The sequence below is a fragment of the Notolabrus celidotus genome, chromosome 13, assembly GCF_009762535.1.
Source record: "Notolabrus celidotus isolate fNotCel1 chromosome 13, fNotCel1.pri, whole genome shotgun sequence".
Lineage (NCBI taxonomy): Eukaryota > Metazoa > Chordata > Actinopteri > Labriformes > Labridae > Notolabrus > Notolabrus celidotus.
The window spans coordinates 13,839,857-13,858,950 of NC_048284.1; the positions used below are offsets into that span (position 1 = coordinate 13,839,857).

Here is a 19,094-nt window from a genome sequence, read left to right on the forward strand (position 1 = left end):
TTTTGTTTGGTTTTTGCCTTTCATGACACAGCCTGTTAAGTGACCCCGAGTTATGAAAGTACCTGACCTCCAAAAAACAGAAACTATTTAATAACAGGTCTGTCTGAGCACCAAAATGCCAGATGTCACTTTGAATTGTTTTGGTTCTGAAGCTGAACAGAGATGCTTGAGCTCCCCTGCTGCAGTTGGAGGTCTGGTGTCTGCTTTCAGGTCAGGTGTTATTATACAAGTTCTGCAAAAGTTGTTCATTTCTAGGTAACCGTCTTTTCTGACCTTTTTGGACCACTTTACTTCAGAAATATGTCATCATAAAACAAATGTCCTGTCATAGCAATGTGAAATGAGTTTAAAACTTGCGACTGGATTGTTTCACATTCCTACATGTACCTTTAAAGTTACATTCATATTGTTCTGAGTGATGTAAGCAGATATATTTTGTATTTTGGTGAAGAGGTGTTATGACGAAAAGCTCTGAATTCAAAACTTTGTAAGAAGAAGCAAAAAATGTTGTTTAAATGAAATAATATAAATTGAATTATGCTACAATATAAATGTACGTATTGAGACTAAATCTGGTCAGTGGCAGTCTTTTGAATTTTGCAGTAAGAGCTCATTTTAACTACTGTATATACCACTGTAGGGTTGAATCTACAATACTACACCATGTTAATGTTATTGTTTCGTGTCTACTTTGTGTGTTTTGAAATGTATAAAACTGTCAGTCAAGTATTATGAAGTGAAAACACTTCATTTTATAACTCATTTACTTTTTCCAACATCAAATAAGAGTGAAAAGTAACAATTATCTGACACAAAGATGACATCTTCATTCATTGTTATTTCTTTATGACCGCACGTTTTGTTATTCTTGGAATGGAAAAGCTCAACCTATGAAATGTTTAGCATTTTTCTTTTAAATAGACATATGATTCATTCACACACTGCAAAAACTCAAATCTTGCTGTGTATAATTACCTCATTACATAAACATTACATAAATAATCCAGGTATATTCTCATTTTAAGATATTAGCATCACCAAAATAATGATTTAATTGATTGTAATGAGTAAAAATGGCTGCAAGTGAAACTATCTTGATTATTTTCTTGAAACTAGTTTTATTCTTTATTTTTATTCACTTCATATTTTTTTATGTGAAAAGGCACAATGTACGGTAATGAGCATTCAGACAAATGTACGTAAATGTAGCTCAGTTAGACAAAAGGCAGATTTTCCCCTGCAGACCCTTTGCCAGATGTTGTATCGCATCATCAAACTAAGACAATATAACCAATATCTAAGAAAAACAAACAAACAAGCTAATGAAATATGATTGATGGTTTAAACAATAAAAAATGGTTACTCATGTAAAGTTTTGAGTGCTTTTTATATAATGATCCCAGTGGTTTTATTGCTGTAGAGTCTGAGTGTAACTGTTTACCAGCTGCGTCTTTGGTGGAACAAAGATTTCCTAAGTGGAGCAACATGGTTTCTAAGTATATGACTATTTTAAATTCTATAAATATGCTGTTTTTACACAAATGTGTGACTTTATTCCCACAAATTTTGTACAAAATAATCTCACAAATTTGTTATTTTTCTAAAAAAATTGGGACCAAATAATCTCATAAATTTGCTATATTTTCTCAGAAAATTAGGACAAAATAATATCACAAATTTGCTATTTTTTCTCTCACAATTTGTGTCTTTATTTTCAAAAATATGCGTCTTTATCACATATTTGCTTCTTTCTTTTCTACAAATGTGTGACTTCAGGGCACGGACTTAAGCCTATGGATAAATTGCATGCCCATGTAGCGGGTAGTCGGGGTTAGTATCCAGCCTGCGGCCTCTTTCCCACATGTCAATCCCCCACTCTCTCCCAGGTTTCCTAAACTATCCACTGTCCTCTCCTCTATAAATAAAGGTATAAAAGCTCCCCCAAAAAATCTAACTTTAAATGTGTGACTTTAATCTGAAAATATTACTCCTCTTATCTTGCCTTTTTGCCTATTTTCTATAGAAGAGCCTCTTCAGGGTTAAGCTGTCAGGTCATGAGGGTTCGGTTAGACTCATATGTAGACCGGAGTAAGAGGGTTCATTGAGTGTGAGGATAAGGAGTGAACTAGAGAGTGCGGAGTTATTGGCAGGTAATAATGCTGGGTGAGTGAATGAAAGCTATGAGACCGTTTAGGAACTAGGTGCATTCACAGTCAGCAACAGTTTCATGAAACAGATGCATCTGCCTTTATAACTCTTCAGACTTTCAAGGTCGCACTGACCTGTTTAAGTTGAATGTATTGTTACTTTTCCTACTCTTACACTTTAATAATGACTGTGAATATTTCCAAGGTATAATGCTAGTTTCTCTCCTTTAGAATACAACATATTTGATAGATAGATAGATAGATAGATAGATAGATAGATAGATAGATAGATAGATAGATAGATAGATAGATAGATAGATAGATAGATAGATAGATAGATAGATAGATAGATAGATAGATAGATAGATAGATCTATGTTGTCTTTAACAAGGACATTTGTTGTCACTGTCTGTACAAGTATACATACATAAAACATAAATAATAAACAAGAAAAACCCAACCAACCTCATATCAATGGTACACATCATCCTGCATATATGCACACAGGACACATGATACTTAAGTTTGACCACCCCTACAATCAGAATATGATCTGCATTGTCACTCATTGTAAATTTGCGAAAAACGACAGACTGCAGATATCTTGATTCAGCAGTAAAAGCTGGAGTGATGACATCAAAGTGAAACTATTACATTTTCTGTTTTCATATGTGCACAAAACTTAAAAAAAAAAAAAAAGATTGTAATTTTCTTGGTTAGTGTGTGAATGCAAGCAGTGGATTTTCAATGCAGATTTTCAAGTAATGTTCCAGCAAGAAGTTGGGGTTAGCTGATGTGAGATCATTGCAGGAAATATTCAGAAAAGATGCAGTGCGAGTGGTGGCAATGATGTTTGTACATTTCGTGGGTGCAAATCTGCAAGAGGGTATTACAAGATGAATTTTAAAAAATCTGAGGTTGAAGAAGGCGAACCATTGTCAAGACAAGAACAGCAAAGTGTCTTTGCAAGTTTGTGCATACCATTAGCAGAAATACAAAAACTGCCATCATAGTGTAAGTCTGTTCCTTTGCCTACCATTATGTTGTAAACATGTTGTGCCACTTGAGTCTCATCTCCCACCCCTGACCCCTCATCTCTTCATCCTTCATTGGAATGTTTTTTTCCTTTTGTTTCATTATATCCATCTGAATCAATAATGTAATGTCCTGTTTACTCATTTACCAGTGCATCCATGAATCACATAATAATTAAGAGATATACACTGATATACCTATCAGTGTTTGGAGTGCTGTTCATGGGTATTTGATCAAAGCCAGAAAGGGATTACAAAATACAATATTTCTTACCAGACCTGAAAACACCCCCTTTAAGAAGGGCCACTCACTTATGCATTGGAACTTTAGTTATTTATTTATTTATTTGTTTATCTCTTTTTTTCCCTTCCTCAATATATCTGGGTGTTGCCTTCCTTGCTACTTGTCAATATGTGTCAATTGCTATGTTTCACTTAATGTCAGATTATCGTTCCTTTTTCCTATTTTTTTATTTACTTATTTATTTTTCTATTATTATTATTTTTTTGATTATTATTAACATCTGTTGCCTTGTCATTTTGGTTATTTCTGTTTATTCCTCTTCCTGAATCTCCTTTGTTGCTCTGTATTTAGGATGTAGTGATGTGTCATGATGAAAAGCTGCGGCTCTGAGAGCCGATGCTTTATAGTGAATCAGAAGAAATGGCTCGCATCGAGAGAGAGAGCCGGCTCCCAGTTTTTTCTTAGCTGCTTAGTTCCCAGTGTTCAGCCCCAGCTCTGCTCGCAGCAGAACTTTGTTTTGATTGGCCAGCATGTTGGCCATGCGGCCAATCACATGTGAGGATATAGGATACAGGTGATGGAGGGGAGGCTGTGTATCGTGGCTACATCTGTTTCCTCCGAGAGAGTCTTCTTGAAGAGCCGGGCAAATACTCACTGAGAGGAGAAATCGGATCAGCCCATCCAAGCTGAGGCATCTGATTTTACTCAATGCCAACCTGCACTGAGGACATTAATAATGTTTGCTCCAGTTTGGTTCTGGTTCTGTTTGCTTGAGTTGGTTCTGGTTCTGTTTGCTTGAGTTTGGTTCTGGTTCTGTTTGCTTGACTTAGTTCTGGTTCTGTTTACTTGAGTTTGGTTCTGGTTTGGTTTGCTTGAGTTTGGTTCTGGTCCTGTTTGCATGAGTTTGGTTCTGGTTCTAACCCTAACCCTAACCCTAATCATAACCCTAACCCTAACCCTAACCCTAATCATATAAGATATGTGTTTGTTCATGTCTATATGTTGTATAAACCCAAAACTTCATAAATAAAGTTTAAAAAAAAAAGAAAAGAAGGGCCACTCCTCCCTTTCGACTTGTTGTTTAACTTCAGAGTAAATGTGAATACCAAGCTTAAACTGTAAAATGGTAATGTTGGGCAGCCTCTATTTTTCTTAGTACACCAGGCAGACAAAAACGTCAACATCCTGTAGTCTCCAACAGATTGTCATGTCAAGGCTAGACATTTTAACCTGTTGCACCTTGTCTGTAATGTGCACATAAGTAGGATGGTGGCAATTTTGAGGCATTTTAACACAAAGTGCTGTACATAAAAACAACCAAAAATAGAATAAATTTAGAAAAAGATCCCCGACCCCAAACCCACCCCACTATCCTAAGGTTAAGAACACAATATATGCAACAATGATAATAAAAGCAATAAAAATAGAATAAATAAATAAAAAAGAAAAAATAAGTGAACGAACTGAGGAAACCCTCTCATGTTATCTTAATGAGGAAACACTGGAGGTAAAATAAGATGTTAAAACTCAACACAGGAAATTAAAATCACCAAATGAAATACATTTCTAAGATAATAAAACACTAAAATATTAAACCATTAAAAGAACATAAGATGCTATACTTAAAATAAATAAATAAATAAATTAATAAATAAGTACATAAATAAATAAAGTAGAATAAAAGTGACTGACAAAAATAAAACTCAGTTAAAAGCAAGACTAAAAAGGTAGTTCTTGAGTTTGCTTTTAAAAATATTTATAATGCTTGATGACCAATATGACACTGTTGCACAGTTAGGTGTGCAAGCACAAAGGCGTAGCTGCAGTGGAACTTTGTTATGGTAGCTAATCTTAACTTAGTTCAATGGAAGAGTCTTTTTTTCCTTCACTGTGAAAGCCTTAGTCCAAAGAAATACTGATGCGGTTTAACCTTTTATTGTGTACACAACCAGCTGTGACCTTTCAAATGTTCTTTTACTGATACTTTTCATGCTCTCACAATGTTTTCCTGAGAAACCAGAAAGAAAAGAGTGAATGTCCTTGGTCCTATATACAGCATGTCAGCTGTATATACACTACACAATACAGACAGTACAGGCAGCACATGCACTCCACACCCACTCACAATCGGTCAAATTAGCCATGACAAATCCTGGTAGGTACCAGGCTACTAACAAGCACACTCATACAATACAATCTTGGGCCAACACGTGAACGCTCCCTCTCACACACAGACTGACACACAAACACACACACACATTCACACTGGTGTTTGAACAGGCCACATGCAGAGGGGAACAGAGCAGTGCAGCTTTTATTGCAGAGCAGATTTTATGTAGCTGATGCTGGCTTGTCTCTGCATATCCAAGAGATAAAACACGTCTTTGTCTTTGTCAGTGTGTGGGTGAATACCCTCGCCCTCTCTACAGGGGGCTTCAATGAAAAATGAACGCCACTATTGATCTTTAAAAAAACAGTTTCTGTGTTGTTTTTTTCTAACCATTCGGACCTCAAACATTCCTGGAACCCGGCCTTCACGTGAATATGGAGCGACAGCCCAGGAGGAAAGCAACAACCAGCAATTTGTGTGATTATTCAATCAATAACATCAAAGCATTTTCCATCGACCTAATGGCTGAGTAATAGTAATGTTTCTATGGAAAGCATTTGCTACACCAGCGTAATTAATGTTATTAATGAGGGAATCATTCGACTGTGTACTTTGGTAATTGCCTGGAGAGCTGCCCAGGTCTGCCCTGATCAAGCATTACATAATTCAAACACTGCTACCAGCCCCTGTTCAGTCTAATGGATGTAATATCAAAGTGAGGGCACTGCTGGCAAATTTCTGTGTTGTTATATTAACCTCTGCAATAATATGGTTACAGCTGACACAAGTTGACAGCGATGACACGAACATATAAATGTATCCAATTACTTTTCAGACTCCAGTGGAGGTTATACATACAGGTTAATACGTTCATAAAACAATAACAAATAAAAAGAAGGTAAAATTTGTGTACTCACAACATCACTTGGGAAAGCCTCCTGCTCCCTCCTGCTGTGCATGTGCAGGAAGGATTTTACAGAGTGACAAAAAGAAAAGAAGACCATGTTGAGAAGTGTTGGACCAACTTGGTTGTGAGTTTTTTTCTGTTGAAATGACATTAAAGAACAAAGTTTATGGCCACCAATATAACAGTGGTTCTAAAGTGAATGTTAAATAGACGCTGATTGGTACAATTTAAAGTGGTACACAGACTTCACTATTCCAAAGCGAGACTTCATGCCATATATCCTAACACTTCCCCGCTCTGTGATAAATGTAAACAATATACTGGAACACTTGCCCATCACTTTTGGTCTCGCCCTAAATTAGCCTCCTTCTGGAACCTTGTGTTTGATTATATATCAAAACTTTTAATAAAACTGTTACTCCAGACCCACTTCTTGCTATCTTTGGTTCAGTAGACACAAACCCTTCCATAGATAAATATTTAGGGCAACCTGTTTCCTTATTTACATTGTTGGCTAAACGCCTTATTTTGCAAATGTGGAAGTCAGAAGCAAGTCCTTCATTTCAGCAATGGCTCAACAATTTGGGGAATGTTTTGCATATGGAAAGATTGTGATACAAATTGGCTAACAGAGAAAACACTTTCATGAAAATGTGGAAACCTCTTCTGGACAAATGGACGACCTCTTCCAACATACCTCCCTCTCAAGCCACCTTGCTTTGCGCTTGAACCCTCCTAACAGCGTCTCAGGTGACACTTATGTTTGTAGAGCTGCCACCAACTCACATTGTAACACGCTTTGTTTTGTTTGTTTGTTTGTTTGTTTGTTTGTGTGTGTCTTTTTCTTTTCTTTTTTTCTCGTATTGTATGAATGTATGACTCTTATGTTTCTTTTATTCCTTTTTGCTTATTTATTTCCATTATTTCCTAATGTTTGACTTGTTTTTTTTGTTTTATCTATGACTAAAAAACATTAAAAAGAAAGTGAAAAAAAATAAAATAACAGACACTGATTTAGCATCTATGTTTAGACTGTATTTCATCTGGAAATCAGCTTCTGTCATAACATTCATCACACATTCACACATATTAACAATAATTTTTGATCTGCACCTCAACAACATAGTGGCTAAAATTAAAATACGTGACCTAGAAGTGAATCCATGCATACTGCTAAGTCAGGGCCTACTGTACATCAACATGAGAGTTTACAGGTGTCTAGTGTACCCAACAAAACCTATTAACTCCCCATTAACCTTGTGCGATTGTGTGTGATAAGCCATGGTAACAGTGGTGCAGTAGGAGCTAATGTGTTATAAACAGTGATGGACAAAGTACACAGCTTCATTACTTAAGTCACAGTATAGATCCTCCATGTCCAATACTACTCCAATACAAGTGAAAGTTTCTCTGTCAAATCATTACTTAAGTTAAAGTACTGAAGTACTTGCTTTTAAAAGTACTTAAGTATTCAAAGTACTTCTTAAAATATGTCAAAACATTGTATTTTCACAAAGCATGAGTGCAGTCAAGAATACACAGGAGTACATTCTGTTACATTATGTTTATTTAGAAAGCATTACTTGAAATGTCTTGGTGTGTATGTGGTTTCCGGTGTTTCTGCAGCCAACCTCAAGCGGTCGCTCGATGAACTGCAGTTTATAACACTTCCTCATGGGCTTCATATTTTGAGACCGTAGGTTACCGCTTGTCCATATCGCATCCTGTTCTGTCTTATCCAATCATATTGTATCACATTGTATCAAATCTATAATATTACATCATACCGTACCGCATCGTTTCGCAACGCATCATATATGGCGTTATTTCTGTACTGTAACCTTTACTAATATAGTTTGCAGCATCAACATTTCCATACAGTTAACTGTCATTGATGGAAAATAATCATCTTTTATACAGCCATGTTGTGAAGCTTAACTTATTTTCTAAAGATCATTCCAAAAATGTTTCTAAATTTGTGTCCCTTTGTGGCTCTGGCCTTTGCCTCAGGTTTACGTTATGAAACCTGTGTACGATAACATAGTTGCCAGCCTTCCTGGGTGACCAAAAGCAACATCTGTTGAGTTGGAGAAAAAACAAGTTGAACAAACATCTCCTGCTCTCACCGGCCTCACTGTGCTGTCCATTAGTGGCCTCCAGCATCCCTCACCTTTCCCCCAATTTGTGACCAGCCGCACACCAAACTGAGGGCTTCACAGCTTTCAAACTGCAGATTATTACAGTTGATAGTCCACACGAGGAGCAAGTGCAGTGACCCCTGTTTTGCTGCTGTGAGAGAGCTGTGTTTGAGACGTGACTGGGAAAGAGCTGCCCTGTAGAGAGAAAACAGGAGTTATTAAAAAATCCAGTTGAAGTCAACGTGAAGAGAACTCCCCTGAAATACTCATGTGACTGCAGAAAATAACAGACGGGCATTTGAAAGGTGCTTTCATGCACTCATGTCTTAAACTGAAATCTGATCCCTTTTGGTTTTTACTTTGTTTTTATGATTTCATGTTCTTTTAAAAGTGATGACACTTTGTCTGTATGGCTATTTAAAATGTTCTTTATTTTGCACATGTCCTTGAGGCATTGTTAAGCACTTTTTAACATAGTTTTTGAAAAGTGCTCTATAAATAAAGAACATTATTATTATTATTATTATTATTATTGTTATTATTATTATTATTATTATTATTATTTTAAGTGTTTCTTGTATGCTGTAAAATGTGATTTTGTATTTTAAGAATACATACAAAAATTCAAATTGTATCATACATTATGGAATTTTCTTGCCGTATCAAATTGTACATTATCTGGTCTTATTTTTATAGTAACTTTTATTCATCATAGTCTGTAAAGTCACTGATTCAAGTATGCAAGTTTGTCGTGAGCACTCACAACAAGTATTCACTTAAGTTTTCAGTGCTTATATAACCATGGCAATGAAGCAATGACAGTATAAGTAGGCAGTGTGCAAATTAGAGTTCACTAAGTTGCTACTGTTTTGCATACTGTAGGTTAAAGCTGGGTGTTAATCACTGTAAATTAGATAGTGAGTAATTTCTACATGAAAATAGGTTTTAAAAGTTCACTTCAAGAAAACAGTCCTAAGTTTCACAGCAGGTGAGAGGTCTAAAGACAGGTGTTACTTATAGATTCTGCATGATAATGTACAGAATCAGGTTGTTTTAATCACATCTGTGACAAAATATCTCCCCCCAAAAACTACATTTTCTACCACTTGTCCAAGAAGATATCCCTTGTATCCCCAAATCTCTTTTATGTCTCCTATTTAACAACGTCAAACTTGTTCCTGTGCTACTCTCTGATTCCCTACGAGCACAACCTGATTAAACAGCCCGGCAGATAAACTGTGGTGTTTGCTGCTGAGGCTGCCAGCTTCATTTGTTCGGTCTTTACAGCACAGCAGACAGCGAGAACAGACAGACTTATTATCAAGGCTCGTGTCACAAAAACATACACGTGCCTCAGGCCGCTTTACTCTGCAATCATAGTTGTGGATGCAGATGAGTCAAGGAGAGATAAGGCGCCGTCTAAACAACCTTTTTCTGCTAATGCAGTTGAGTGCATTTTATCTAATCAACTCAAACCATATGCCACGGTCAATATAAGAAGTAATAAATATAACACATTGCGAGACAGGACTGCCTGGTTGACTTAAAAGTTGTGTGTGTATAAGGTTACATTACACCTGTTCTTCCTGTGGGGGAGGTAATAAAAACATGTAGGCACACTTGACCACATGGCACATGTTTTCACACGTTTGTGCTCTCTCTCTATTAGTCTTACAGCCTCTCTCTCAATCTATAACACTAACATACTGTACACACACAGGATTCAGATGAGTCGAGGTGCAAGTTGGAGCCATTTTCTAGAGGCAGGACACTTGTTGCTCTCTTAATATACCATTAATCTTCTCAAACAGACCCACCTGCACTCCAGGGAAAAGAGGCCAGAGGGAATAGAAGAAACAATTGAGGGGAGACGGAAGGACTCCTTGAAAAGAAACGGGACACAGCCACAGGTTGTTTTCACTTCTTTAATTCCTCATGTAGAAAATGTACATCAAAGACAATACCATACAAAATAGAAAAAATGGCACATAGTACTCACAAGTTTGGACGTTTTTTAAACACAACAAGAGCTTTACAATACTGCTTTGGCATTTCAAAAATAAAAACAGACTAAAGTGCAAGTTTTCCATTCCTTTTCTCATTTTAAGTACATTCACAGGTTTTGTTTTGTCTTTTTCACAGAAGTTTCTTGTTCACAGCATTGTCCACAAAATCTCATCCTAGCTTGTGTTGAGACAAAAGTAAAGTGCAGATACGGTATGCATGAGAGACACATTTGTAGCATCGCACTCTCAAGTTGTAAGCAGATTGTCATAGTCCCAGGATGGTTTGTCTTTTTGCTCACTTTTCAAAGTAACACATTCATGCCTTTTTTAGACCTCACTAGGCGACCTGGACCTGTAGGCCTTGTTAGAATGAAAGCAGCCACAGAGAAGCATGTAGATGGATCGCTGGATCTCTGCGTTCCTGTAGGCGTAGATAATAGGGTTGATCATGGAATTGTAGGTGGCTGGCAGAAGTGTAGCATAAGTGTACACTGATGGATACTCCTTCTCTCCAACCAAGCAGTAAATAGCGAACGGCAGCCAGCTGGCACCAAATGTTCCCAAGATGATTGCTAAAGTTGAGACCCCTTTTTTAGTTGCTACATAATGTGATGTAGCAAAAAAGTGCTGCTGGAGGGCGATTTGGTGAGCATGGTGGCACACAATCTTACAAATCTTAAAATAGAGGGTAAGCATTAGTATAAAAATGGCAAAGAAGGAGGTTGCCAGGACCATAAGGTTGCTACGGGTCAAAGGTCGGACGATGCTGCAGGATGAAGGCTCGTCCAGGCAGTTCCAACCGAGCACAGGTAGCAAACCCAGGAACAGAGACACCCCCCAGGTCACCAGTAACATCAGGTGTACATACTGCAAAGTCTTCTCTGAGAAGTAAGTCAGCGCATTATAGAGGGAGAGGTAACGGTCCACTGTGATGGCCAAAAGGCTGCTGATGGACGCTGTAAAAGAGGCCACCAGGAAGCCGACAGTAATAAGGCTGATAGTCTCAGAGGAGATCACATACTGGAACACAAAGTTTAGGATTAATCCCATGCCAGCCAGGAAGTCTGCCGTGGCCAGGCTCCCAATCAGCACAAACATGGGAGTCCTCAGTGTGGGAGTGTAGAAGATGATTGCTACCACGATGGCGTTTTCACAGGCGATTACGGTGCCAGACATACAGAGCATAATGTCCCATGGGTTAATGGGGAAATTTAATGAAGCGGTGGAGAACTCCATGCTGCCGTTGTGCTCTGCATACTCAGCCTCCATCCATGGGAGAGCTTCCCCTGCTGGACTCGCAGAGGAGTCGTTCACCACCAGCGACTCATTCATGACTCCACACTAGTCCTAGTAGAAAAACAAGAAGATGGCTGTTAACGACAGTCAAGTTATTTTCTTTTTTCAGCAGACTCTAAATAAACAGGGAACGTTTTGCTCAACAGCATCTTCCCCTTACAAATTATCCTCAAATCAACCTGTTACAGCAAATCTAACTGAACCCTGTTTTAAGTAGAACTCAGGGCAAAATCTCTCAAAGAAAAAGCACAAATTTACAGCAAACATTGTTGTGAATTAAACAGAAAATCTTCAGTCAGCAAGAGTCAGGCAAAAGTTATAAAGAAAGTCTATTAATACAGATGTTTAAAGAATTATGTGGCATATTTTGCACTGCTTCTACTTTGTGAATTTGGTTTGCAATGCAGGGAAACAACCTGCAGTAATTGATGATATGTTAATTCACCCGTTTTGCCCTGCTACATGATCAATTAATACTTGTGCAAACTTGTGTAAACTGCATTTTGTGCTTGTATTTTTCAAACGCAAAGTCTTGATCTCAACTCAAACTGTATCTCAATCAAAACTCTAAACATGATTAGAAAGAACCACTTGGATCAACTTCTACTGAAAAGATTTTGAGCTCAATCCCACTGCCTTCTTTTGGATGTTGACTTTAATGTTATTTCATCAGCAAGGCAGATTTGAATTGGATTTGAGAGCCTGTTAGAGTTAAAGTGGGCTTATAGAGCAGTAGCAGCAGCAGCAGTAGCAATGACATACTCTGGAGCTGTCCATGGTGCTGAAACCATTGCCGCTCTATGTATAGGAAACTAAGTAGTCCATCTAAAAACGCAACTACATTCAGTATAAACAGTTTCCAAGTAGCACCTACTGAGGAAAAACATTTTTGAATGCTTTTATAGAGATTTGCAGAGTGTTTTAAATGTCTAAAAACTACATGAGAATTAGATTTTATCCACATATAAGCAAAGTACCTAACATGTGAGGCTGTGCTTCAATAATTTACTTAATTTAGGTTTCTCTAAATCCATCAGCATTGACTCTGACAAACAACTACTAAGTAAAAAATCGTTTGCAGTCGATTTGAGAAATATTAAATATTTTTTAAAATCACTAACATGATTTTTTGAAAAGTTTGAAAAGAGAGAAACCTACCTCAGTGACAAAAACGGTGCGAGCTGAGATTTGCGCTGAAAACCAGCCCCTCGTCCGAAGGGGAGTAAAGTCAAAGTCGAAAAGGATGATGCAGAGACTGTCCCTCGTTCTCTCTGGTGCCTGTGGACCCTCTCTGAAGTGAAGCCCTTGATTTTGTTGTGCTTCCCACGCATGGGACAGACGCCCAGGGCAGGGGTGATGTGAAGCATTGGCCGGTGTTCAGCTCGGTGAGGAAGGTGCATGTGAGGAGTAGGAGGAGGAGGAGTAGGAGTAGTAGTAGGAGGAGGAGAAGAAGAGGAGCACGAGGAGAGGGGCCGATCGGAGACACGCGAGGAGAGATTTAAACGCGCCTGACGTCACGGCGGAGAGAGAAAGATGGAGAGAGAGAGAGAGAGAGAGAGAGAGAGAGAGAGAGAGAGAGAGAGAGAGAGAGAGAGAGAGAGAGAGAGAGAGAGAGAGAGAGAGAGAGAGAGAGAGAGAGAGAGAGAGATTTCAGAGCTTTTTCAGAGAGAAAATGAAGCTACAGTGAAACTCCAGCTCCTCGCTCCTGTCAGCAAACACGTGATAAATACTGATATAAGGCAACCTGTTGAGCAACTCGTGCAAACGCATCAGCTGGGTCTATAGAAGCAAAGAGTATATATGCTTACAGCAGGTATAGTTGTTTGATTGAACCACAGGCAGCCTTTATGATAATGTCCTGGTAAGATGAGCGTGTTAGGACTGGTTAGGACAGTCTTCATTGGAACTTTGGAACATTGAATCCAAGTTAATCTGCATATTCCTACATATTTATCTACATGCTGAATGATAAATCACATGTTCTGTTAAGTAGAACAAACAGTACAAAGATACACATCAGATTTGGAAATCCAATAAAAAATATGCATACCGTTATATTTCATACATCAGCACACCCAGACCATGTTACCTTGTCATGATCTCCCACTAACACTTTACTCACCCAAACTTATAAACATTTACACAGCCTTAACTTTGAGCACATCAAGCTTCCCTCTTGTTGGGTTACCATTAACTTTAATTGGAGCTGAGTCATAAATTCTGTTGTGAGTAAGATCTGTGATGCTACTTAACATCTAACTACATAACAACTTCTGCGTACCAGAGCAACAATGTGACTAAAAAAATGTGCACGATCATACAGCTAGTGAAGTTGAATAAGCAGCGAATGTGGCTCCAAGGCAGGAAATTGAATGTTTTCAGGGATAACTGTGACTACTGAAAATGTATATCAGTTGGTGCCTCTTTAAAAGAAGTATTGATAATGAAGATAAATAAAAATGTAGAACTGCCCAACAACAGTAAGTTGCTTGGAAAATTGTGTAGCAACTCCAGAGTCAACTGGTAAGCCTACAGCTGTCTGAGACTTGGGACTTGGCTTTTTGAGGATCATTTATGTGTTGGACCCATAGACAGTATAAGATATGGACGTAGGATCCGTGACATCACTCATCTGTTTCTGAAGAGCTGTTTTGAGGCCAATCGTCGGCGGCAGCCATATTGCTGCTGTCGAGTGATTGTGACGTAAAGAGGCGGGCTTTGAGCCTCCTAGCCAACAGCTACAGTGTTCCCGCATTGGAAAACTCGTAATCTCAATATCTTCGAAATTGCCACGTTAAAAAAATCCCCCCCCCCTCACAGTGTGAGCCGATCGAGAAATGAGCTATCCAGACTACACTTGTCTTTTGTACCAGGCTGTAAACATGTTTATTTCTGCTGTAAAGATCGACTTTTTTGAATTGGTGTGTATGTGGTTTCCGGTACTTCCGGAGCCAGCCTCTAGCGGATCCTTGATGAACTGCAGTTTTTAGAACTTCCACATTGCACTCATATCTTTAGACTGGAGGTTGCCGCATGGTTGGACCAAAGGTGTAGTGTCATTTCTTATTAGTACCAGAGCGTACCAATTACACACGCGCAGGGATAAATGTGGCTATTTTTGTAACCACTACTCCTCCTGTAACATTAGTCAATTGTAAAATACACGATCGAATGCTTTTCATGAATACCGGTATTTTAATAATGGGACAAGACACAAAATGTAGTTGTTGCATCAGTCCTAATGTAACTCAGTTCACAAGTGTGTGAACAAAGTTGCACTCCACTTTTGTGCGTAATTGCACACGCCCTCTCTCTTTTAAAGTTTTTAAAACCTTTATCAGACAGCTTCTTAAATTAAGTAACATCCAGTGTGCCTACAAATTACATGGCTGTAGATAATAGAATAAGCAAAAAACATCAATATTTTAAGTTTAATCATAGATTTGGCTTCTCTAATTATAATTTCCCAGTTTAATCCAGACTGTTGCCAATTAATATAAAAATGCCTTTTCAGTCTTGCTTCACTGTTCATGCCTGAACTAAAAATGTAGGCTACTGATATAAAACATGTCCATTCTTGTGGTGCAAAAGTTTTCACCATTTACATTACTAACATTTGTTGTACTTCGGTTTTGTTAAGTCAATAATGATATTCGGATCATCTTTGGAGTAGTAGTACCAGCGAGGACCGACTTCTGTCTTGGCAGTGTAACGAAATTCAGGATAATGAATGCGCTCCTCCTCCTAAGAAATGACTGTCAGTGCACTCCGCCTGATTCATGGTTGAAACTTCCACAACCAGACAATGGGCATATACAGCTACTCAACTAACTGTATGCAAACATTAAGGTTAAGGTTATATTCAAACTTAGTTAAACTGCATCCTCCTTGTCAAACATAATGCCCTCTAAGTTGACTTCACAATCCTATAAATATGTGGTCTTACTTTGGGGATGATACTGTCACACCCTCAGGCGCTGTTTGTCTATGTGTGTTTGTGTGTGTGTGTGTATTTCTGGGTCAAGTTGTCTCCCAGCCTGCAGAAACAGATCCTGCTCAGTCTTTCGGCACTGTGTGTTCTGCATAAATGAAATTAGTTACAGTATCTCAAACACACACAATTGGTACAAAGCAGGCAAACAGGCTCCAACATGTTATTCAGTGTGTCGGGTAAATGTTCATCGAGGAACAAACATATTGTTATACGTGACAGGTACTGATAGTGCTGTTGTTACTATTTATAGAAACATTTTTAATGTTCTCATGTCCCTGTGATACATTCACACACCTCCATGCTTTCATTTCTGCTCCTGTTGGCCCTAAATTAACTTAAATTGAAAATCTATTCAGCTGTGAACCTTGATACACTTATTTTTGTTTGTTTATAATCAGACATACAAAAATGGAGCAAGGATGAAACACTTCAGGAGAAATTTACTGAATGATTGAAGCCATTGAGTGTGATAATTTGACATCAAAATAGCTTGAAAAGGTCACATAAAGGATGTAAAGACTGACATTGGTCTTTAACTTAGAGGGTGTTTGGAATTTTAATAATTATACATTTTTTGTAATAATAATTTATATAGCAATTTTCAAAACAGGGTTACAAAGTGATGTACAAATAAGAAAGAAACTAAAAGACAATAAAAGAGAATTGTGAGGAGGACAATGATTAAACTTTAAAAAGTTGCAGTGAGGTAACAGCAAAGAGATCCACAAAGTGAAAGAGATATGAAGGAGGATAAAAAGGTTATGACCACCAACAAATAAAAGGAAATAAAACAGTGTTGGAAGAATAAAAAAAAAGATAAAAGATTAAGACAATCAAAAAATCTGAAATATAAAAATCAGAAAATATGTAGTCCTGCCAAAAAAGGAATAAAACATCTGGATCATGACACGCTCTGGTGACATCTCCTCTATGTTATATGCATGGGTATAAAACCCTACTGGAGTGGATAACCAAATGCAGTATTTAAACAAATGTCACATGAAATGTTAAGAGGAAACGGGGAAGATTCAAAGCGGTTGAGCAGTATGGTAACCAGTTTTAGTTTCCAGGCAACAGCTGTTAGGCTATCCTTTGTCAGCGGATCAGGGGCCGGAGAGGGGGTTGTCTCTCTTATTCATAAGCTAAGCGGTCACATGAAGTGCCTAGTGACTTATGTCAAAGGCAGATACCCAACTGCACAAAGGACCAAGATGCATCCAGAAATCAAGTTCTGACTGTTTGCCATGATGGACTGAAGGAACCAAATTGAATGTACACTAAAATAGATGAGTAATGGCACCACACCCAAATATTACATCGTTACCCTATTTTATGAAGACCACTAAGATGAGCTGTCTGAAAATATCAGTGATTAGTTGCATTTATTCATCCATAACCATGTGGGCTGAACAGTTTCAGTGCAATGAGACACCATCCAGTGGGAGAACAAAAACAGGAGAAAACAGAGCTTGTCATTAAAAGCCTCTTTCCTCTTCAAAACAGACCCTTTCAGGAGACAAACCCCCAACCAACCGCCTACTCTCCCTCTGCCTGCAAACACAGACAGCAGAGGCTCTAATCAGACCATGGAGAGGCCATTAATGAAGCAACAGAGACGAAAAGAAAATCCAGAAAGTGTTCAATTATGGAGGTAAAGCAAGGGAGATGTAGATTTTAGAGATTCAAAGGGGGAAAATGAAGTGGAGGAGCAGAAGATGAGGAGGTGTCTGTGGTAAATGGAAATACAATGTGTTGGCTGAAAGGACACATTAACAAATTTGTATAACACACCAATTCACAGACAAATTTCTACCCCACATTTGAAATAACTGTGTTCACTCTTGCACAATTTTTTGCACATGCACTATGACTTTCCTTCCAAAAATAACTGTTCTTGTAGTCTTCATCTTGTTGTGATGAATGTGTGTTGGGTACCTACCTCGCTGCTTTTCTGCAGATGTCATCATGACCTCGACCTTATGGTAATGGAGTCCCTCCAGGCCTTTTCGGTTTGATTGTTTTGACAGCATGTTTACCAGAGGAAATGCTCCAGAAAAAGCCATCTATTACTTTTCCTCTGTAGCCCCTCAGGATACTTCCTTTGTCGAGACGAAAAGTAAGTGTATACGTGTACATGTGACAACATGCATGGGCAAAAGTGGTTGATAGGCCAAGATTGCGAAAAGTTGTGGTGACTGATCAAAGTTGCAAAGTCACAAGGTCATGTGCAGAGATTACATCTGCTTATGAAGTACGCTTTCTTGTTGCTGATGGCAAAATATAACTAGTTTTAGACTCTGAGTTGAAGTGTTGGAAGCAAGAAGCGTCCATAAAGTTGAAACTCCGATGGTCAGAGGTTAAGTAAACCAACTTCAGATTTGCAGGTCTTGATGGGTCCTCTTGTTCCTAGCAAACAAACTACCCAGTAAACTGTCTGCAGGGTTGTCTTTACCCAAAGCTCATGGATACACCTGGGGAGGGAAGTATATCTATGCCTCCTGGTCCCATCCATTCTCAGACCCTATTAGCGATCATGTAACAAAGATTTAGTCTTTAAGAGAGACAGCAAAGTTTTCAGAGCAGTGTGATTCTCTGTGAAATGGTCTGCACCTAAACCAAAGTCCTGGGGTTATATGTGTGCAGTATTTCAACCTGTTGCACAGTTACCCCTGATGGTATTTTCAGTAGGATAAAGCAACTTTCCACTCTGTAGATATTGTTCAAGAGGGGTTTGAGGAACATGACAAAGAGTTCAAGGTGTTGACTTAACACCACCATTATTCCTGCATCTTAATCCAATCCAGCATCTGTTTGGTTTGCTCAGACAAGCCTGATTCAAGGAGGCAGCTTGGGGGCTTGAAACGACTTAATAGGCTTGCAGACGTTAATCAGTGTTGCGGGTGTTTTGGTATGGCTTTCCCAAAGTCCCCACTGTTTCAATTTAAAAACTGCTTCATATAAACTTTGTTGGACGACAGATGCTGCAGTGAAAAACTGGACAATTGGCAGCAGCAGCAAATGTAAGATTTCACTTTATCACAAGCGTAGAGTAAACCCTGAACCATGTAGACAGAAAGTTGAATGGAGGAGCCAATGTTAAAGATCAAGTGCATTGATACGATGTCAATGCCATTTACATGGAACAGGAAAACCAAACTGTGCAACAGAATTGAACCACGTCATTAACTCCTGATTAGAAATTTAGACTAGAATGGTTC

General features: G+C 38.4%; 1 protein-coding gene across 1 annotated transcript; it reads right to left on the bottom strand.

Annotated features, from left to right (window-relative positions):
- Positions 1 to 10,491: 10,491 nt before the first annotated feature.
- Positions 10,492 to 13,348, bottom strand: LOC117824352 (G-protein coupled receptor 6). The gene is made up of 2 exons (XM_034699820.1): positions 13,041 to 13,348; positions 10,492 to 11,933 (listed from the first exon to the last, which is right to left on the bottom strand). Exon 2 carries the CDS (start codon positions 11,916 to 11,918, stop codon positions 10,914 to 10,916), a length of 1,005 nt encoding a protein of 334 aa, XP_034555711.1. The 5' UTR covers positions 11,919 to 11,933; positions 13,041 to 13,348; the 3' UTR covers positions 10,492 to 10,913.
- Between the last annotated feature and the right edge of the window lie 5,746 nt (positions 13,349 to 19,094).